Here is a 23846-nt window from a genome sequence, read left to right on the forward strand (position 1 = left end):
TGATTTTCCCTAACCCACTGACTAAATCATTGATCAATTTATCGACTTTACAGGTACTTACTTAGAGAAGAGTCGGGAGACCCCTTCTGAGTGGCAGTAGACTGTGTGGAAGAGCCATGAAAAAGAAAGGCAGAGAATGGCTCCCAAGAAGAATAATCCAAAGACCACCTTCTCTTGCAGAGGGGCCACAAAGGAGATGTTTGGGCGAAACATATAAAAGATCCCCAGGCACAGGAAGAATACACAACCTAGGAAAAGAGTACAGAAGAAAGTGAAAAAGGATTATCTTTTGAAGAGGCAATGTTATATGCCAATTATGTTTTCAATCACAATGATATCTGGATTCAAAGTTCCATGAGAAAAATTTTCGAAAGAACTAAAGCTTATTCAAAATTTTGGCTATTTCAAATATTATTGGTATCATATACTTCTCAGCTTCATAAACTGAGTATAAAGACTATATTCACTTATTTATCTAAGAACATAATCTAAAAGCAAACCAGACAATGCCATCACTTCTTTGAAGACTAAATCAGTCCACTTCTACCTCAAGATCTAGTATAAAATTTCATTTACCAAATTTTGGGGGGGGAAAAAAACATGGGGGCACGGTGGAAATCAAATGTGTGATAAGAAATGCAAGTCAATGGGGTGAGGCCAGAAACTATTTACTATACAATAGTCCCCCAGTTATCTACAGTTTTACTTCCATGGTTCAGTTACCCATAGTCAACAGGGCACATAGGATGTACGCCAGCTTTCAAAGGTCCATTCTACATTTGTTTTTGCAATGAATTCCAATACCTCCAAACTCTGCCAAGAAATACAGCTTTCCTCTACCAACAGTTGTCAGGGAACACTATGCTTCTCTAGTCCTCACCAAGTGGCCCAATAGATTCAAGAATTAAGGACAGTAAAATGCCTATTTAGGCTATTTCATAACCCGTTTTTAAATTGTTATTCATAGTAAGATGCCATGTTCTTACTGCTTAGGGAAGGGCCACGACACAAGGAAGGCATGGAAATTAAGAATTTTTGAACATTTGCTAAGTACTATATTTGATTCATTTAGTAAAAAATGCCCTGGAGTTAGAAGTCAGCAATGAACCTGATTTGATACTCTATTCTACTCCCACTATGCTGGCAGATAGGAACATGGGGGCACGGTGGAAAACAAATGTGTGGTAAGAAATGCAAGTCAATGGGGTGAGGCCAGAAACTATTTAGTATACAATAGTCCCCCAGTTATCTACAGTTTTACTTCCATGGTTCAGTTACTCATAGTCAACAGTGGTTAAATTAAAATATTAAATAAAAAATTCCAGAAATAAACAATTCATAAGTTTTCAATTGTGCGCCATTCAGAGTATCGTGATAAAATCTCACACCATTCCACGTGGAACATGAATCATCCCTTTATCCAGTGTGTATATGCTACCCACCCGTTAGTCACTTAGTAGCTGTCTCAATAACTTTTATTACAGTATATAGTTATAACTGTTCTATTTTATTACTAATTATTGTTGTCAATCTTTTACTGTGTCTAATTTATAAACTAAACTTTATCATAGGTATGCATGTATAAGAAAAAACATAGTTTATACAGAGTTCGGTACTACCTGTGGTTTCAGGCCTCTACTGGGAGTCTTGGAATGTGTATTCCCCTGAGATATGGCGAGGGGTGGAGGGGGGCGGATTACAACCATCACCACTATTAAATTTCAGAACATTTTCATCACCCCTCAAAAATGCCCTGTACTTACTACAGTCATCTCCCATTCCTCAATTCCCACCCTAGACAATCACTAAGCTATTTTCTGTCTCTAGATTTTCTCATTTTGCATATTTCATGTTTATGGATCATAAAATATGTGGCCTTTTGTGTCCACCAGCTTCTTCCTCTTAACATATGTTTTCAAGGCTCACCCATGTTATAACATGTATCAATATCAAATAGTATTTTATTGTTTGTATATACCATAATTTATTCATTCATCAGGTTGTTTCCACTTTTTGAGTATTTAGGTTGTTTCCACTTTTTGGCTATTAAGTTTAATGTTGCTAAAAACATCTGTGTACTCATTTTTGTGTGAACATGTTTTCAATTCTCTTGAGTATATGACTAAGGTGTAGAATTGCTGATAACTCTGTTTAATTATTTGAGGAACTGCCAAACTGGTTTCCATGGAGGCTGCACCATTTTACATTCCTACTCATAATGTATGAGAGTTCTAATTTTTCCACATCCTTGCCAAAATTTGTTATTTTCCACTTTCTTGATTACAGCCATAGTAGTGGGTATGAAGTGGTATTGTATTTCTCAAAATGCAAAAAAATATTTGATTTGCATTTCCCAAAATGACTAATGATGTGAGCATCTTTTCATGTGTTTATTGGCCACTGGTAGATCATCTTTGAGGAACTGTCTATTCAGTTGCTTTATTTGTTTTTTAAATTGGGTTCTCTTTTTATGTTTAGTTGTTGTAGGAGTACATTACTAGACCCTTATCAGATAGATGTTTTGCAAATATTTTCTTCTTTTCACTTTCTAGAAATGTCTTTTGACACACAAAAGTTTTTAATTTTGACAAAGTCCAATTTATCCATTTTTTCTTTAGTTGCATATGTGTTAGATATCAATTCTAAGAAACCTCACCTAATCCAAGGTCACAAAGATTTAAAACTATGTTTTCTCCTAGTGGTTTTATAGTTTTAGATCTTTATGATTATGTCTTTGATCCATTTTGAGTTAATTTTTGTATATGGTGTGAGGTACGGGTCCAAGTTCACTCTTTTGCATGTGGTTACTCAGTTTTCCCCAAGACCGTTTGTTAAAATGATTATTTTTCCCCCATTGTATTCCTTAATATACAATTGTGTTGGAAAAAAATATTATACAACACATTCTACTTCAAGCCAAACTGAAATTTAATTGTGAATATTCCAAATAAGGACTTTGAAAAACTATTAAATAACCACCTTCCTCAGTGTTTATTAGAATATTATACCACATTTCATATAGCACTTTTTCCTTGGTTGGCCTGGTTTGGACACTGTCTAAAAATCTAATAGAGAAAAATATGACTTAGCTATAATAAAATTATAGTGCAAACTAGGATAACCACAGAGTAAATCAGTGAGAAACTGCATTAATAGAAATCCAGAAAACAAAATGGCCAGTCTCAAATACATTTTTAAGTTCTGTCCTTATTATCAAGATACAAAGGGAAAAAAAAGAATAAAAATGAATCACCAATTCATCATACCACTGATATCACATACCTAAGAGATGTGTCCAGATGTTGCCTGTCTCTGTGTGTATTCTAAAAATGCTTTTAAAACAGGCCCGGAAAGAAGGCATAGGGGGCCGGTGTCCATGTAAAAGGAAGTCGTTATCCTTGAGCCAGTCTGGGAGTACATCATGAGGGATTACTCGCCATCGACCTTCCCATACCTGGAAGAAGATTATCAAATACCTCTGGGGTTTTAATTGTCAGTTTAGCAACACTGCTACCAAATAATAATCTCTTCACCACAATTTCTTAAATTTTCTTATGAGAAAAATAACTTTTACAAAGACAAACATTCAAAATGTATAACATCCTGTATTGAGTTTTTAAAAACAGATTGATCAAAAAAGTATTTTTTTAAATGGGGACTTTTCTCAACAGAAGGAAAGAGTAAATGAACTTTGCCCTAAAGAGTAGTTTCAAACTTTCTTTCAGTCTGGCTAAAAAGAAGGGTGAGGGGTTCAAAGCCCCACCCACAGACTCCCCGCCTTCATCTTCCACAACAGCCTTTACCTCTGAAAAATCCCTGTGATATTAAATCTGACCATTTTTATGCTTAATATTCCTTTTGGTAGAAAAAACAACTATACAGAATCACACTTTTGTGCCTTTTGCTAAAATCTCTCCCTCTGTCTTTACTTTCTCTTCCTTCCAACAGCAAATATGAAGTAGAAATGAGCATAGAAGTCAGAAAATCTTAGATCTCTGTCATTAACTGGCTGAATGAGCTATAATCACAAAATCATGTCTCAGTTTCCTCATTTATAAAATGAAGATAATAGCGCTTCAATGTTTATGAAGAGTCAAATGAAATAACCCAAAGCACTTCATAAATGAGATAACAAACCCCAGCATCCACCCCAAAGGTAGTATTAACTCCAATCATCCCCAGAAGGGATCACCTGTCGAGAATTTGTGACTAATCCATGCTCCTCGAGTTAGGAAGATAAGCCTTAACTTAGCTTCCTTCAAGGTCCTTCGCCCCCCTCTCTCCCTCTTCCTCACTGTCCCTCCCGCATCAGACTCTAAAGGAAAAGGGATCAGATCAGGAGTTTGGTATTCCTTCCTTAAAAAGTTTGTCAACCTCTACACTCTGCTTCTTTTAAAGTCTCTCAGCCGAGAGAGCTCACACCACAAGATCACTTAATCCTAAACTAACTTGCTTCTGCCAGCCAGAAAAATGTAAGGAAAAATGCCAGCCACATGGTCAACCTACAGACTGAGCTTTCAACAGTGATTCCCAGACCACTCTCCTCAGGGTTCTTGTGATAAGCAACATGGCTGGGCCATACAAACTTGGTTCTCTCTCTACTATACAGAGAGACTACCACTTATTTGCCAGCTACTGTACCCATTCCTTTTGCTCCACAACAATTTCCTGTTCTAGGCTTTCCTCGACCCTTCCTGACATTTATAAAAGAACCGATTCTCTGTGTAACTCCAAAGGAAAGAAGTGAGGACTAAATTTAAGAACAGAAATGGCCATTTTAATACTCTATTAAAATTCACTCAGGACATGGTTCCACAGTGTAGCGGTTAGCACATCTGCTTTACAAGCAGAAGGTCCTGGGTTTGCACCCCAGTGGAGGCCCGGTCCATGGTCTACGGCCATGCCACCCTGAACAAGCCCGATGTCTGATCTCAGAAGCTAAGCAGGGTTGGGCCTGGTTAATACTTGGATGGGAGACCATCTAGGAAGACCAGGTGCTGTAGGCATAAATAATAATAAATAATTTTTAAAAAGAAAAAGAAAAATTCACCCACTGTCTCTACCTTCCTTCCAACTCAAAACCTGAGGCCTGTGATTACTGGTGCTAATCTGGCCGTTCCATGCTTGTTCCTAACATACAGTAAAATAAAATAATACCAACAGACTAATCTAGATTTTTAATGTCTACTGCTAATATTACTACCGCTTGTAAAAGCAGCTGTTTGAGATCTTCCACAGGACTTTGTGGTGAGAGAGACACACCAAAACATGGAATTTCTTTTATCTAATTTAAACTTGGTAAAAATAGTTATTGTTGAGATTAACCTTATAAGATGCTGCTACTCTGTTTTACTTCAGGAGAATTTTATTTTCTAAGAGGGAGAGGAAGATAGAAATCAATCCTCAGGACGGTTCACAATAAGTAAACAGCTCTGCTGTGGCAATATGAAAATTGCTATTGTGTTACCTACCACACACAGCCAAAGAGTCAAATGCTTCCTTTTTATAGTCAGAAAGAATATACTGTTTCTTACTAGTTAAATGTACATACAATGTCAGAGTGACTTCTTCTCTGTTTCTAAACAAACATTCTGGTGGTCTAAACACTGAGCCAGGGAGTTGTACTTTCTAATTATACTGCAATTAGTGTTATATTCAACAACACTGCACCCTCATTCTCAACTTGGAGTCAAGCTAACTGCCAGTTGAAACAGGTATCCTCTTTTACAGCCTGGGGAAAAAAAGAACAGGATCACAGCTTAGACGAAGGCATGTTTATTTATAAGCTTGACAAAGACAAGACAGAAGTCAAACATCTTAGCATTAGTTCACTGAGTTTGTATTAGACCATACAGTGCGCAAAATATAATTTTAAAAAGGACCTACAGTATACCTCCTATTCCCACATGGGCCAGGCTATGCTGGCAAAATAGCAGCAACTGAAGGCTGAATAAAAAAGAGACCAAGATCAAACCTGGACACTCTATAAAGACTAAAATTATTTTATTTTCTCTATTCCTGCAAGAAAAGCTTTTTCTAAAAGGAAAAAGTACACCAACAAGGCCACACGACACTTCATTTTAAACTGCTTCTGTTTACTTGCTTCCCATCCAAGAAAGAGAAGTCTACGTCACTGGACATGCTAGTTTTCAAGTACAGTCAGTGGCACCACCATAGCAGGTACAGTAGTACCCTAGAGAACACCATTTACCAGGAAGCCTCTTCGTCCTGCTCTCGCAGATAAACTGCTAGGGTATGGGAGGCAAATGGTTTATCAATTTTTGTGCCCCGCTCATTTTCCTTCAGTAAATCACAGTTGCAGGAAAAAAAAAAATCTCTATTTATTCTCCCATTAACTATTAAATTTAAAGTTTTGCTTTATTCTTTACTCTTAGTTCAGAAAGAGAATAAAAAAGCAGCCAAGTTAGCTACATTACCCCCACTGACAGATAAATATTAAAGAGCTCTAATGGCCCAGACACTAAATACTCAACTTTGAGAGATTTAACACCAAACTTGCTTTTTGAAAAACAAACCTTTTGTATCCTTCAGTGCTAATTCTCCTGAGTCTGTGATCACTAGAATAGGTCTATTTTGCTTGGCTTTTTTTTTTTTTTCCCCCACCAACTTTCAATTTCAAGCACCGATCAAAATTTCTTGGGCTCTAAGACCCATAAATACTTATACCTCTCCTCCACCACTCTCTACTCATCCCTTTATCTTGAAAAGGATGTCTATACTCAGATTATAATATTCTCTTCTCGTCTTCTGGTCCAAAGTACAGCAGTCTAAGACAACTGGCCCTAATTATTTCTATGTTACTGTGAATGCAGAAAAACCTAAGTTTAGTTTTCAGGATCTAGGACCATATGCATTTTGAAAAGTCTTGGTTTCATAAAACCCATTAAAAAGCTAAGTCACAAAAATTTCTCTCTAAATGATCAATTTCTCCAGAAATGTTTAACAAATGAATTTTTATATACTATACACACAGAGAGACTTAATATTGACTTTAGATCATATTTCCCAGGGTCCCTGTTGATGAGATTAATCAAGCGGCTATAAATTTACCAGTGTCCCTATTTTCTTTAAGCAAGCAACCTCAATTCCAGTTACCATTTTAGAAAAGAAAAAAGAACCCTTAATAGGTCCTAATGAATCAGATAATAAATCGGAAGAAAGCCTTAGAGACAGAAAATATACCAGCTAAACTAAAAATACTAGATGTGCAAAATTTCTGGAAAATTTCTATCTAAAGAGTAGTGTGATTACCCACAGAATCCCTAGAAAGAGTAGCATGTTTGCCATCACAGTCAAACAGCAGAATACATTCAAGGGACTTGGAAATGGCATTTTAGTATCTCCAGGCATCAACCACTCCCAATTTTGTTCATCCTGTCTTATCTAAACTATCAATAAGATATCTACTCTGTTAACCTATATTAGGAAAGACTTGTTTCCCAGTTCAATGTTCTAGTTTTGTCAAAATATCATGGCTGCTGCAGGCAAATGTATTACACTCTGAACAGAAAAGTCCTGTGATTGGTTCTGTCTCCATTTTGCCACAAATTATCCCCAAAGCAAACCAAAGGGCAAGCTACTACCACTTTCCTTAAAGGTTTCTGTTTGGGAAGGAATAATCATACTGCATGGAAATGACAAAAAACTGCCATCCTACCTTACAAACAAACTCTTCCATTCTTTCCATTGCATGATGGGCTTGTAAGAGAGGGGACATACCCATAAACCCCTCTTCTTCCTGAGAAGCTTCATCATTGCACTCATGTTCCTCAGATATCTGCAAGGCAAACATAGCAACAGTCAGAGATAGAGACCAGGAGCCAAATGAAACAATCAATACACTTTCTCTCAAAAATTATGAAGAAATTCTCTTAAGGTCAAAACAAGGCCTATGACAAGAAGCAATACAGGAAGTCAGTTTATTATAGAATAATGCTTATTAAAAATGAAGAACAGTTATTCAGTTCTTCTCTGACAGACAAATGAACTATCACAATAGCATTCCTATGTCTGTTTCAGTAGCAAATTCCTGGATTAGCTTGAATGGTTTGTTTTTGTTTTAAGAATCATATTCATAGATGGCAAAATATTATTAACTATATAAAGTTGAGGAATTACTGAGAGGAAAATCTCTAAGAATCACACTCGATACATATAAAATAAACAATCGCAATACAATGTGGTAAGTGTTCTGAGGGAAAGAAGGAAAGAAGAAAAAACCATTTACTAAATTTTTATAATATGCCAATACAAGGGCCTTATACAGGTCATCTATCTTAATCCTGACAGCCGCCTTATTAGATAAGTATTCTTATCTAATTTAACATATAAAGAACATATGGCAAAGAGATTAAATAAGTTGCCCAAGGTTACATGTAGTAAAGATGAAAAGTAAAAAATCCAATACTCATTGTCTTTCTACATTCTAGAGTAAATGGTCAATTTGTCTAGGGAAATGAGGAAGAAATGACAATTTGGTTAGATCTCAAGGGATAAATCACTAAAATTAAGATTTCTATTCCTAGATCAAGCTTCATACTAGTTTACACAGAATAATATTGTGACAAGGGCAATGGACTAGATAGAAGTCAGGAGAGCCAAGTAGTAAGCCTGATTCTACCAGTAATATCAACGAAACTTTCTATAGGTCTCTCAAGCTTTCTGAGCCTCATTTTTTTCATTTCCATCTAAAAGGAGAAGTTTAAACTAAACAATCTGTAGAGTCTTCTCCATTCTCTAAAATTCTGTGATTCTGTAACTCAATGAATAATGACAGCACGAGAGAACTGTAATTCTACATCTAAGTGTCTGCTAGATAAACAGCACTACGAGCATGAAGAAATGAACTGATCTTCCACCTCCAATCAAAAAACTAAATAGTGATTTCAAAAAAAAAAAAAAATGGTGTAGATGATAGAGGCTCTATTCATCCCTCTGGCAACCAAATCCAAGTTGTGATGGAAACAAGGAGCAAACAGCAAGGAAAAATCGCCTGGGATCTAGATGAACAAGCCATACAACTAGGGAGAAAAACAAGAAATCACCCTGCAACGGCAGAAGGTAGGACGGGTTGAGGACACGAGGCTGCCCAGTCCCAAGCAGCTGAGCGGGACGGAGGCTGCAGCAGCAGCAGCAGCTGCAGACGCCTCTTAAAGGGGCTGTGTCTGTGAATGAACTTTCATGGTGACGGACCTGCTTGCTATGAGCACCAGCACTGATCTGGCTGCACAGGGGGCACTAGAGACTTACAGGGGTCACTGAGTTGTCCGAGCGAGGGCCGAGGGGAGACTCGCTCGGTACAGACGTGCCAGCATTATCTATTGTTCCTGTTGAGCCCTCCCCGCTCCCACCACCGCCATGGCCGTGAAGTTATCAAACTGTATAACAGATGTCACTAGGCCCAGAGGATTCCCTGAAACTCCACCTCCCCAAAACTCGCGGCCCCACCCAAGCCACATCCAGGTGTGTCCTCTCTTAGTCAGGTGCCCCTTGCTGAGCAGCTCCTAGACTCACACTGGAGGCAGGTGACCTTGGTTTCTGGTGAGGCCTTTTGAGGCAACTATAAGCACAGCATCTGTGGATTGCTTGCTGAATCTTAACAGGTGGCCCCAGAGGGGTAGAGTCTTGGGCTAAATTTGGCCTGCAGCTGAACCCCTCTCAGGACTGTGCCATTGGACACCTACCACACAAATCCACACTAATAAGACCAGGAGACTTAGGAGCTTTGCTTAATTCATAGAAACAGACACAGAAAGGCAGCCAAAATGGGAAGACAAAGAAGTAGAAACCATATGAGAGAAAAGAACAGAGATCCAGAAATAATGGAGTCAAGCAATCTAACAGATGCAGAGTTCAAAACAATGGTTATAAAGATGCTCAGTGAACTTATGGGAAGTGTAGATGAATTCAGTGAGAACTTCGACAAAGAGATAAAAAAACATAAAAATGGAAATAGAAATTATAAAAGGGAACCAGTCAGAAATGAAGAGCACATTATCTGAGATGAGGAGTATATTAAATGGAATAAACAAAGTGAATAAACAAGAGGATCAAATGACCTATACAGAGGATGGGAAAGCCAAGGACATTCAATCAGAATGGCAAGAAAAAAGAAGCCAAGACTATGATAATAATTTAAGGAGCCTATGGGATACTATCAAATGTAAAAATATTCATGTCATAGGGGTACCAAAAAAACCCCACAAGACGTTGAAGAGCTATTTGAAGAAATAATGATGGAAAACTTCCCCAATCTGGTTAAGGAAATAGACATACAATCCCAGGAAGCTCAGAGAATCCCAAAAACCAGGAACCCAAAGAGGGCCACACCAAGATACATCATAATTAAAATGCTAAAGGTTAAATACAAAGAGAGAATCTTAAAAGCAACAAGAGAATAGCAGTCAGTTACCTACAAGGAAGCACCCGTAAGACTGGCAGCTGATTTCTCAAAAGAAACTATGCAGGACAAAACGGCTTGGCACAAAATATTCAACGTGATGAAGACTCAGGATCTACAACCAAGAATACTTCATCCAGCAAAGCTATCATTTAGAGTTGAAGGACAGATAAAGAGCTTCCCAGACAAAAATAAGCTAAAGGAATTTATCAACACCAAGCCAGTATTACAGGAAACACTGGAGGGACTTCTTTAAGAAGAAAAAACATGTATCAAAAACAGGAATAAAAAATGATAATAACTACATTCTTATCGACAAGTACCTCAAATGGAAAAGAATTAAGTGCTCCAACCAAAAGACGGAATGGCTGAACGAATAAGAAAACAAGACCCCTACATATGCTGCCTACAAGAGACTCACTTCAGATTAAAAGACACACACAGACTAAAAGGAAGGGGATGGAAAAAGATATTGCCTTGATGGACGTAGAGGGTATTGCGCTGAATGAAATGGGTCAGATAAAGTCAAATATCACATGATTTCACGTAAATGTGGAATCTAAAGAATAAAATAAACAACAACAACAAAAGCGGAAATAAACTCATAGATACAGAGAATATTTTGAGGGATAGTAGATGGGACAGGGGTTGGGGAGACAAAAAAAGGCCAAGGAATTAAGAAGTACAAATGGACAGTTGCAGAATAGACATGGAGATGTGGAATGTAGCATGGGGAAGATGGTTAATAATGTAATAAATACGTAAGGGGGAAGAGAGGCACTAGATTTAGTGGGGTAATCACTTTGTGAGTTATGTGCATCTCTGATTACTATGCTGTACAACTGAAACTGGTATATTATTGTATACCAACTATAACTGGAAAACTCGCTGAATTGTACAATGTAAATATAAGCAACTAATTGTCTATTATATTTCAATAAAGACAGGGGGAAAAAACTAAGTATGAACATGCAGAAGCAACAGATAATCTATCACAACAACTGAATTTGAACATGTTCACAAATAAATCTTAAGATTTCATTTTCCTACTCTTCACTTTTCAAGATAACCAGAGGCTATCAAGCAGCATGTGAGACATGTTGTTACACACCCAATCTCAAGTTTTAAAATATTATGTTCTCCAAGAGAACTATCTTAAACTTGCTTCTTTACGTTTTTACCATTAAAACACCTCCCTTCTTTACTCACCTAAAACTTACCTAGCTATCCTTCAATGCCCATCCCATCATATTTCTTGTTTAAAACTCTTCCTTAACTAACCAGCCTAGTTTTTCTCTACCTTTCTTTTATGATTGCCTCCTTATACCCCCTCCCCACTCTCAACATTTTTAGATTGCTTCCCCTAAGCCCACGAAATTTTAATAACAGATGTACATGTATCTGCTGTGGCCCTTTGGAGGGCTACAAAGCACCGTGTTTGTTATTTAAGAGTTTTTCACTTCCCACAAACGAAAAGGAATTTTCACCAGAGAATGTGTGCTCTACCTAACCCAAAGCAACTGCCTCCTCTTCTGAACTTCTTTAGCACTTAAAGTCTGTACCACTCATTGGACAACCAATATAATCTCTAATTACAGCTCTTTTTTATTGACTTATACTGTTTATTATTTAAAAGAATCTTATATTTTTAGGGTATAATTTTCTAAACTAGATTTTAAATGTCTGTATTTGTCTTCTTTCCCCTGGCCCTCAGATAAGCTCTGTGCAATATTTTATATATTTACACAGTGGCTAAATTAAATCATGCTTTGAAAGATATTCAACAAGAGGTTAAAAAGGATTGTGCCTAAACAAAAAATGATAAAATTCCATTAAATGAAAAACCAACAACAGCTTGAAATGATTAGCAGACTGATTTTAAAGTGTAAAATATAAATTTATATATAAAATAGCTCAAATATTTATGCATGTTCAACATGTATCTGATTCTTCAAAAAGATAAAAAATAAGGATTCGATCTTGATTCTCATACAAATAAATTATGTCAACATTTTCCCACAGAACTACAAATAAGCACATAAAACAGAATCACAGTTAAATGTTTCCTGTATTATATCATAAGTAAAACTTGGTTAAGTTACACACAGTCTGAAATATCAATGGAATTACTTACAATCAGTTATTTTGAATATCAAGCTAAATGTGTTTGGATCCATAGAGGATTGTTGAAAGGTAAAGGTAAGCCAGACTCACTGGCAAGCGAAAGGGCATTTCACATACTTAACCTTAAAATACAAACTTAGCCAAGGAAATATAATAGGGTGCCACTCTCAGTAGGCACTCACGACTACACAAGTCTATTCGAAAGAGAGATGAATGGTTCAACTTCCCAATCATAAGGAAAGAAGAGGAACAATGACATTGCTGTTTGTTAGGGAAAGAACAGCTCTGTGTCTTCAGCAGTGCTAATACATGTTTGTTGAAAGAAAACAAAAGTACATTCAGAATGCAGTATATATGGTCTGAGTCAAACATCAGCCAGGGGCCAACACTGTTTACTCATTTAATCAAACATTTTTTAGGAAATGGTTTGCCATAATGAATTAAGAGTGAGTCTGAAGCCAAATAAACTTTGACTACTGATATATTCTGTAGTCTCTAACAAGATTACATATAATCTCTCTAAGCATTAGTTTCCTTATCTGTAAAGTGATTTTAGAATTCTGTACCTACACTGCACACATTTGAAGGATCAAAAATAATGAATAAAAAGAATCTATCATAGGGCCTGGGACTCAGAAAACAATAAATAAATGATGGTCTTTATTATTATAATGATGTGCTAAGTACTGAGAACATTAAAGTAGGTATGACAACCTAGTGGAGAAGACATGAATGTAAGTAAATAACTACAGCAATGAACTGGTGAACAGTATGAAAAAGATCTGATGCAAATAAAAAAGAGAAAAGTTAACTCTGGCCCTGTTGGGAAGTTTTCTGGAAAGGTAACATCTGAACCAAGTCCTGAAAAATGTATTAAAGAGTAAGAAATGACGGGAAAGGAATGATAGGTAAAGGTAATAGCAAGTACCCAAAAACACATAGGAAAGAAAAGGCATGGCACAAATAATATGCCATTTAGCATGGATACAGCAAAAAGTAAATGTGATGTGAGGCTATAAAAGGTAACCCAAATGTCCGTGAACAGATGAACAGATAAAATGTGACACATACATACAATGAAATTGCTCAGTCATAAAAAGGAATGAAGTTCTGATACATGCTACTACATGGATGAACCCTTGAGAACATTAAGCTGAGTGAAGTGTGCCACACACGCCAAAAGGGCAAATATTTTACAATTACACTAATATGAAATATCTAAAATAGGCAAATTCATAGAGGCAGAAAGTACATTAGAGGTTACCAAGGGCTGGGCTGGAAGGAGGAGATAATGGAGAATTATTCCTTAATAGGTACAGAGTTGTGTTTGGGGTGATAAAAACTTTGGAAATAGTGGTAATGGCTGCATAACACTGTGAACATAATTAATGCCACTGAAATGTACGCTTAAAAATGGTTAGAATGGCAAATTTTATATGTTTTACCACAATAAGAAAATAATTTAAGAGGGTAAAGGGGTCTATAGCAGCATTATTCAGAATAGTCAAAAACCAAAAACAATCCAATTGCCAATCAATAAGAAAATAAACAAGTGTGATATAGTTATATAAGACTACTACTCGATAATTTAAAAAAAAAAAAAAAAGCTAGTGACACACAAAGCAATATGGATAAGTAGCAAAAACATGCCAGCTGAAAGAAGCCGATCATGAAGGCAGTGTGTATTATATGATTCCATGTTATGTTCAGCAACAAGCAAAACAAACCTACCGTGGCAAGAATCAGAAAAGTAACCTCTGAGAATGGGAGTGAGATAGAGAGGGGTTACTGACTAAAAAGGGGTATCACAGAAGTTTCTGAAGTAAAGGAAATAATCTGAATCTTGACCTGTGTGGTGGTCATACTTAATGTAGCACTTTACATACATTGTGTCATTGTGCTATGTATTATTTAAGATTTGGGCATTTTAAAATTATCCCAATAAAGTGTTGTTGTTTTTTTAATAGGAATGGGGAGGAAAGGAGGTGCAGTTAGGTAGGAACCAGCTCCTTAAAGGCTTTTGATACTAATGAGCTTTAGGCTTTCTCCTATAAGCAAAGGTGAACATTTAAATGATATGAGGTCGGGGCAGGCTGAGCATTATAAAAATTGCAATTAGAAACTATTACTTTGGCAATAGAGAGAAGGCCACACTGAAGAAGAGAAATATGAAAGGAGAGAAATAAATTAAGAAAATATTTTAAAAGTCTAAAGCAGCTGTTCTCAACTAGGGGAAATTTAACGCAATGTCCCCCACCCCAACATTTGGCAATATGTGGAGTCATTTTTACTTGTTCCAAACCAGGGGAATGCTACTGGCCATCTAGTAGGAAGAGGAAGGATGCTGTTAAACATCTTATAATACAAAAGGCAGCTCCCCACAACAAAGAACTATCTGGCCAAAATGTCAATAGTGGTTGAGAAACTGATCTAAAGAAATAGGGAGAGGGTCTATATACTTCAAATTATATATGCCACAATCCAGTATTATGTGTTTACAACAGAAAGATGCTAAAAATAAGTGAGCCACTTATTAAGTGGTTACTAGTGCCAAAACTAGATGATAAGCAGTCATTCAAAATTTTAAAAAGTATTCACTGAGCAGCTATTTTACAAATGAGGAACCTGAAGTTAAATGATTTGTTCAAGGTCACACAATTATAAAATGCCAAAGTCAGTTCAACTGAGGCACATATAGTTCCAAAGTTCATGCTCTATTCTCTCTATTCGCACTCTTTCTAGTTATGAAACTGCCTGCTTTTTTGGGTAGTAGACATTTGGCCAAAAGACCACAAGACATACAGGCAGAACTTGCTTTGCACAGTAGTGCAGGATAGTAAAAATGACTGTGCAAGCCAAAAATCATGTAAAACAATCTTAATAACCAATGGGAAAAATGACTATTTCATGACCTTAAAAAAAGTTTGTCAAAACATTAAAAACTGTCAGTTTTTAAAATTTAAAAATAGTAAAACTAGTTTTATTTAGTATGCTATATTTCAAAACAGAAACATTGAGAATTGTTTATTTGTATTAAAAAAAAAACAAAACTTGCCGAGAGTAACTGGAACAGTTCTTGCCTTCTTTTTGTTGTATAACTTACAATACAAAGTGAGCATCTTTTCTATGCCTTGGCAAACTGTCATACTCCTTTCTAAATTTAAATCGGCTTTCAAAATTTTATTCTTTGTGTTTCAGTGTCATGAAAGATCTTTAAGAGTTCCTTTAATTTGACTCTTTTGACTACATCACATCTCTGGACATTTTCATCCTGTCACAAACACTTTACTCATTTAATGTTGACAAGTTTGCCTTCACTAAGTTCCTCTAGCTAAAATCTCTTAAATAGTGGCAGTGTCAAAATTCCGCAGTCAGCCATGTCTTCTATAATTCCACTTATGTTTGATTTGACTTTCAGCATTATCATTTTCATTTCTTTGCTTCACTTTTACCTTTGTTAGCCAATTCTCTTTTGATTATCCATTAAAACATCCCATAGATTTATTACTGGGAAGCAACACAACTGTATACTCTCTCGTCTTGTGCATTAATGAATATTGTACAATAATCAGTCACTGACAGACTTTCAAAAAAGTGACATGATTGGCTCCTAATCATGATGCATACCTACTACTTGCACAGTGATCTATGGACTTAAGAGCTAGCAGAAAAGTTAGTACTTTATAAAATTACAGCAAATATACTGTGGCAACTAAAATCAAACCATATTGTTGAGGAACTGGTACTTAACAACCTATGGTAACTGAAAGTCATACATACTGAAAACTTGCAAAGAATTAGGGCTGCCTGTATGTATTTTCTTGTCACATCTATTACAACCACCCTTTCTTATCCGAAACGGTGCTTCTAAAAAAGCTAATCTCAATTCAACAGAATGGGCATTATTATTGTTGGTAATAATTCCATCCAGGGGGCCAGTGTATGTTATGAGGCAGAATGTGGTCAGTGGTCAAAAATACCTATCACAGAAAAGATAAATACTTCTATCCACCCCAACATATCAGCAAGATTTTTGAATTTTTATAAAAGAATGTTTCCTTCAGAAGTACAAAGTACTAATAACTCTGTTGATTTATCAAGTATTATCCCCAATTCTCACCCTCCTATAATGGAATACTCACAAATATGACCTCAAAAAAAAAAATCTAAAATGCTAGACCATAATTAACCATGTATTATGTCCAAGCCTTATGGAGTTGCTAATTAGGAAATCTACATGAAGTGGGTTCCTTGGGTCAGGCAGAGGATAATGAGTTCCTTGGGTTAGACAGAGGATAATGAGTAGCAGGAGAGGCAAACATTAGCTAGAACACAGGATTTAAAAAACACTTTCCTTAGGTATATGGGCAAGTTTATAGCTCTGCCATATAAGGTTTGGAAAGCCTACACTGGTCACTACATATAAAATAGTCTCTGTCTCCCAATATTAACTCTAAAGAACTACCTTGTCATGAGTGGAATTTCAGTTTCCCATCTAGCAGCCACTAAGCCACAGTATCCAAAGATCTCTTTCAACACTAAATTACATCTATATTAAGATGATTACATACAAGTGTTAAATATATACTGTGTTCTGCTTCTATTGTCATACTTCTAACCCTCACCACAAAAAAATTATGAAGAGAAACTAGACATTATGAAGGATTAAACAAATCTAAAGCTGCCTAAAATAAAGGTATAAAACTTAATTCCCTACATATTTCTATGAATAAATCACTATATTAAACTTAAAGAGAGGTCAATGCTGTGAAGTGATTACAAACACACATCTATTTCTCTCCTACATTCAATGAAGTCTATCTGTGAGAAGACTAAGTTAAAGTTGGTTATATTTCAAAACAATTATTTAACGCCAATGATCTGTCCAAAGTGCAACCTAAAATGATAATTCTCTAGAGTATATATTTTATCTTTGAAAAGACAGAACCAGAGTGATAAAGACCAGTCTAATATGAAAATAATTCATGAATCTATTGGGCACCCATTTTAGCTCAACTCGGATCAACAGAGTAATTGTTTAACAAATATTTATTAAAAGGATTTTTTAAAAGATGAGTAAAATATCGTCTCTGTTTTCCATGGGCTTACACTCTAATAAGGGGCTGAATGAGCCACATAAAGGATTATAATAGAAATAAGGTATAGCGAGTTTAAAGACAAAGAGTGTGTTAACTCAGGAAAGGTTGCATAAGGTACAGAATTTTGATAAGATAAAATAGAGAACAGTCAAGAGGGAAAAGCAAAAGTACCATTTTGAAGAAAAGAGACTAATTCAGTTCAGCTGAAACTTAGGGTGCTTTTAGGGATAAATTACATACTTAAATATTAGTTGAAGTCTCAAAGTGCCACAGAGATCCACAATCATAATACCATCCACAATTAGAAGATTAAGGTCAAAGAAATGGTAAAGTGCCTAGGACTGGAAACAGTAAATCTTTAATTAAACCGTGTCTGCCTTTTTGGATGTCATTGAGAACTGAGACTTTCTGCATACACTTAATTACAAGCACTAAGACCTAAAGCCCTTACATCAATATGACTTTATCATTTGTTCCAGGAAATTCTTGCCCAGGAAGTAAATAACTTTATTATTAGCTTTAGGAACTCCTCAAAAATTCATTTAACTGAACGACAGACTGCCCAACCAGCCCCTTAGTACAATAAATTGCTCAGCTGGGCAAACCTGCTCACTTATCAAACAAATATTTGCTCATATTGTTCCACCAATCCTAAGTTATTCTATCACAAACTTTGCCCAGTGCCAATATGTTCTCTATACTGAAAGAACCTGCCTTAAACCACTAGAATCCAGACTCCAAAACCCTATAAATACCCATCATCCATGACCTCTCCTTTCTGGTCTTTTTGAAAAGTTGACAGGTTGAATCCAGTCCTAAATTTAGAAATCTGAAATGTGTAGTAAAGGCATTAGCAAGCTGATATAGCTAATAAATAGAAACACAAGAGTTAGTGGAAATTAAAAAGTCTACCAAAAAATGGTAACTGAAAGAGTAAGCACTGACTGTGGTATCGTCCAATGGAATAAATACAATATCTACTCTATAAAAACATTCATTTTGGCCTTCCTATAAATATATATATTCTTAGCCTGTACAGACAACGGGAGGTCCTCAAATAACATCATTTCATTATAATGTTGATGAGATACTATAGGTACTTAACTCTTGTTTATAGCAATTAGCCTATGGTATAATGGTTTTGCTATGTGTTATTTCACTTAAAGCTGCAGAATCTATTGATGATGTTAAGTGAGGACTTACTGTAGTTATCTCTATCAAAGCTTGATGAAAACAATCTTTAAAATCATCCTTTTTTTTTTTTTTTCTCATACAGGAACTCTCTAATCTTAACTGAATTTCCTAAGTAGATTTCCTCAGAAAAGAAAATGAAGTGATTTACAGACAGGAGTCTATTTATAAGTTAGCTTTCATATGATGAACTAATTAACATACAGTGGCATTCTTATGTGTTTGGATAAAATAAATGTTTGACAGAATAATTTCTAGGCTGAATGAATAAAAGTTGGCTTATAATCCTCCATTTATGAAGAATCTGGAGCAGAGAAAAAGGAGTACAACCATAAAGCTGCTCTCTATTTGACCTACCTTGAAAACTCAGAGATGTGAAATAAAACCATAAAACTAACGATCAGGGCAATCTGTTTTGAAATGCCTCTTTATGTTGTGTGAAGAAGCTTACAAAATGCTTAACTTATAAAACTTCAGTGAATACAGTTTAAAAAGCCCAGGCTTTAGAGTAAGAGGCCTAGAAGCAATGGCCTATTCATTTCGACCAATACGCATTACACATTTCAAAGAGAATTTTGGATGATGGAAGAATATTAAACCAGGAGTCTAGAGATCTGGATTTTAGGCCCCAACTGTCTAGACTTTACCTGGTACCAAACCCTCCATTCCTTTGTACCCTTGATCCTTCATTTTAGCTATGCTGAACATTTTATAGGTTAAGACAAAGATAGATACCAACATAAAAACTCAATACACGTTAGCTATTATTATTACCACTATTCCCTAAAAGCAACATGTTATTTCTTACTTCTTACATCTGCTGTTCCCCTTCTCTTGGCTATCCCTGAAACTCCAGTTTTACCTTCCCAGATCCCCCATCTGCAGGAAGAGTTGCTTCCACAGTACCCTCTACATATAGTCACTCACTACTTCAAATGTACTGATTTGTCTGTCTCTCCAACCAGACTGTAAGCTGCTTAAGGGCAGAAAACGTCTTCGTATTTCCAAAGTGCCAATATATGGGAAATTAACTAAAACCATCTGCAGAAAGAATAAATGCATGTGTGTATGTACTAAATAAACCAAATGACTCCTGGTATTCTTTCCACTGACATTCTAGAAACCAAGCTTGGGAATTTTAAAGAAAGTTGATACTAAGCAACAAATTAGGAAGTCAGAAGGAAAATCTGGTGGGGGAGAGAGCAGGCTAAATTAGTTCAGTTTGAAACAGTTAAAGGTCCAGTAAAGAGGCCAGTACTAAGGCGACAGATTTAGAAATCACCTTTGTGAAGAGACTGTTGAAGTCCAGGGTAGTTTAGATATAAGAGTAAGTTTAGAATATGTTAACCAGGATTTACAGCAATTACATCAGTTGAGTATTATGACAAAGGAAGGACAGGGTAATAGAATTACTATTTATTTTGTACTAACAATATGTTAGACATTGTACTAATGCTTTTACGAATTAAAAAATCAAATCCTCACAACAACCTTCTGAGATGAATATTTTTATCCCCATTTTATAATGTAGAAATCCAGATGAAGCATAGTAAATGAAGAAATGAATGGAAGCTAAGGGAAGTCAGACAGCTCTAGGTAGCACCTTGATTCTCAACCTAATGACATCCATCTTACATGTAGGCAGTTCCACTCTTCTAAGACATATAGGTGCTGTAGTTATTTACAAAATATGAATTCACTTAAGATAAACTCAATTCACAGTCAATTTCTCTCGTGTATTTTTTTCAAACTAATATTAAAAGCAGGACTATCATGTAGGGGGTCTATTAAATGTTTCTGATATTTAAAAGAAGAAAGGGGTTATCTCCTGGCCCAGCAATTCTATTCCTAGGTATATAACTAACAGAAATATATCTATATGTTCACCTGAAGACAAGTACTAGTATATTCATAGAGACACTACTTATAATAGCCCAAAAATGGAAACAACCGAGATAGCCTTCAACAACAGAATGAATAAAATGTGGTATATTCACAGAGAAATACCATAGAGCAATGAAAATGAACGATCTACAGCTACACTAAGTAAATACAAATGAATTTCATAAACATAGTTCGAAGTGCAAAAAGTCCGATACAAGAGTACATACTGAATGGCTCTAATGATATAAAGTACACAAAAAGGCAAAACTAATCTATCCCATAAGAAGTCAAGATAATGGTTACCTCTGGGGGAGAGGATTAGGCAGTGACTATGGGGAGGAGGGTGTGGGAGTTAGGGGGAGCCCTGGGAGTGTTGGTTATACAAGTGTGTACAATTATCATACCATTCACTTATGATGTATGTACTTTTCTGTGTGCATATTATACTTCGATAAGATTTTTGTTGTTTTTTTTATTTTAAGGACCTGCCCATGTAAAAAGGTTGGAAATAATGATGTAGAAGAGATCAGGGATTCAAATCCAGGTCTCCCTGAACTCAAAATCCTGCTTTTTGTCCCTTTTATCAAACTGCTTCCCTTAAGATTATCTACTGGTGCACAGAATGGCTTCCTTAAGTAAAATCAAACATGATAAAAGTATCCACTAAATAAAGTTGCTTTAGCAAAGACACCTAATCGAACTGATCTATAAAAAATATAATTATGACCCTCATTCATTTTTTATCCTCTAATAAAAAGTGTTAAAACTAGAGTGGGGGGACCACAGAAATTTGGAGATTGAGAAAACCCTCAATGAGACCTAGCTCAACAACTTCATTTCTATATAAAAAAAAAATGAGGCCCCAAGAAATTAAGACAATTGACCAACCAATTGGTTGGCAGTAGAGCCATGGCTAAAACTCAGGTTCAAGCATTCATTATATCTTTATTTAAATATTTATTGAAGAAATACAATATTCTCAGACTATTTTAGTTGCTGGGGGTAGATATTATATCCAGGTAAATGGAGAAAGATAATAACCAAGTCAATTTTTTTTTTTTAAGAGAGATTGCAAGCTTTAATAAGAAAATTATAAAAACAGTAACCTGATAAATTAACTTTGTCCTTTGGATAGGACAGTCTGCCTTTCTCGGGTCAAATTTAAGCAAGTCTTTTCTTTTTGAAACAGACATACATCTCCAATAATGTGCTATATTTAACATTTATTAAGTACTTTCCATGTATCAGGCAATGTTCTCATTGCTTTTCATGTACTTATTCTCAAGACATCTCTGTGAGACAAGGTACATACATGCCATTGCTATATAATTTATTTACAGGAGAGGACACACACAGCTCCTGTGGGCCTAGCATTACCCCAGTGGAAGTTCCATCACTTGTAACCTATTCATATGTATCATGAAAAGAAGACTGTGATCATTGGCTCTCAACTTTTAAGTGTGTCGCAGAATCATGTGGAAAAACTTGTAAAATATACAGATATCTATTCCAGAGATTTAAATTTTAAAGTATTTGATTTCCAGTCCAGTACTTTCTTAAAAAATAAACAAAAAAACATTTTGCTTCATAAGGAACCAAAGAGATTAACCTCTCCATCACCTCAAATGAAAGACTTCTAAACATAGAGAAACAATGCAAGTGGGCAAACAGATATTTCATTTGATGCTACTGAGAATCAATTCCACAATTACTATCAGCAAACACAGGATCTCTTTTTCCACAATTCTGACCATCTATGGAAATAATGTCCTTTAAAATGTATTAAAGACAAATAATCACTGAGATTGCCAAGTCACACTTTTGACAATAAACCAGTGAAAAGAAAACTCAGCCCTCATGAAGAGAAAAAAGTATATGATCCTTCAACAAGAGTCCTGATGTATATAACTCACATAAATTCAATGGAGCCTCAGTTTCCTCATGGGCAAAACAGAGATCCTATTAATAATACCTACTCCATAAGGCTACTTTAGGAATGAATAAGATATTTGCAAAAGGGCTTAGATAATTGCCTCTGTGAGCTATCATTATTCCTTTAAGAAATATTAAGAATACATTAGTCCATCTAAATAAGTATGTTAATTAAGTTTCTGAACATCAAAATAGCATGAATCAATGTTCTCTTTCTGCACATCTCTTTATTGAAACTACCTGATATAATTTAGACATAGAACTCTAAATTTGCTACTGACAAATTCATTCGATAACTATGTATTATATGCCCACCATGAATAAAAGTCTGGGCAAAAATCTAAGAATGAGATGCACAAAAGGTAAGATTCTGTCCACCATGGAACACAGAGTCTAAAAGCAAAAATAACAATTAAACATCTAATCATACAAATATATGGTTATAAGTTATGATATGTACTGTTATAAAAAATAAAAGGTATGGTTATAGATAATATAGGATGAAGTGGGGGTAGAGAATTTGAGAAAGGTTCTCTGAGGAAGTGATACTTAACCTGAATACTAAAGGATTAGCAGCAGAAAGCCAGAGGTGTGAATGTCAGAACACTCCAAGCACAGGAAATACCTATGTTTGAAGGCTCTGAAGCTGGGGAGACCTCAGTCCATTTGAAGAAGTAAAATAACACTAGTGCGGCTGAGGCTCACTGAACATGAAAGAGAATGTCCTAAAATGAAGTTAGAGAGAAAGGCAAAGGTAAGATGATGAAAAGAGAGTGAAGATTTTATCCTAAGTGTAATGGGAAACAAATGAAGTATTTTTTAAAATGGGAATGGCATAACTTTGCATTTTTAAGAGCTCTCTTTAGCAACTGTGTGAAGAGTATACTGAACAGAATAAGTAACAAACAGAAAGTCCTAGCCCAATATTCCAGATGGGAGATGATAGTAGTGTAGACTAAAGTAGCAACAATATAGATCAAAAGAAATGGATTGTTAAAAGTTGGATTGACACAACTTGAGTTTTGTAATAGGTTTGAATTTAGCTTCTATTTCCAAAGAAGTTAAATAATTAAACTCTTCAGCCACAACTAACGTAGGTAGGTCTCCTGATAAAAGCTCAAGATAAAAGCTCAAGAGCCAACTGTGACCACAATGAGATACCACTTCACAGCCACAAAAATGGCTATTATCAAAGA

The 23846-nt window shown here is 35.7% G+C and overlaps 1 protein-coding gene and 1 pseudogene across 6 annotated transcripts in view; one reads left to right on the forward strand and one right to left on the reverse strand.

Annotated features, from left to right (window-relative positions):
* Positions 1-23846, reverse strand: part of ADIPOR2 (adiponectin receptor 2) — a 72165-nt gene that overhangs the window by 7769 nt on the left and 40550 nt on the right. For 4 of the 6 annotated variants that reach the window (XM_011367808.2, XM_023535199.1, XM_011367809.2 and 1 more), the window contains 3 exons: positions 7679-7798; positions 3283-3454; positions 62-248 (listed from right to left, as the gene is read on the reverse strand). In XM_011367808.2, the coding sequence (XP_011366110.1) occupies positions 62-248; positions 3283-3454; positions 7679-7798 (479 nt within the window). Of the gene's footprint in view, positions 1-61; positions 249-3282; positions 3477-7678; positions 7799-23846 lie in introns of all 6 variants that reach the window. The other 2 variants (XM_011367810.2, XM_011367811.2) reach the window with 1 other exon arrangement.
* Positions 4891-5006, forward strand: LOC111744587 (annotated as a pseudogene).

Source organism: Pteropus vampyrus, unplaced genomic scaffold (genome assembly GCF_000151845.1).
Source record: "Pteropus vampyrus isolate Shadow unplaced genomic scaffold, Pvam_2.0 Scaffold137, whole genome shotgun sequence".
NCBI classification, from domain to species: Eukaryota; Metazoa; Chordata; class Mammalia; order Chiroptera; family Pteropodidae; genus Pteropus; species Pteropus vampyrus.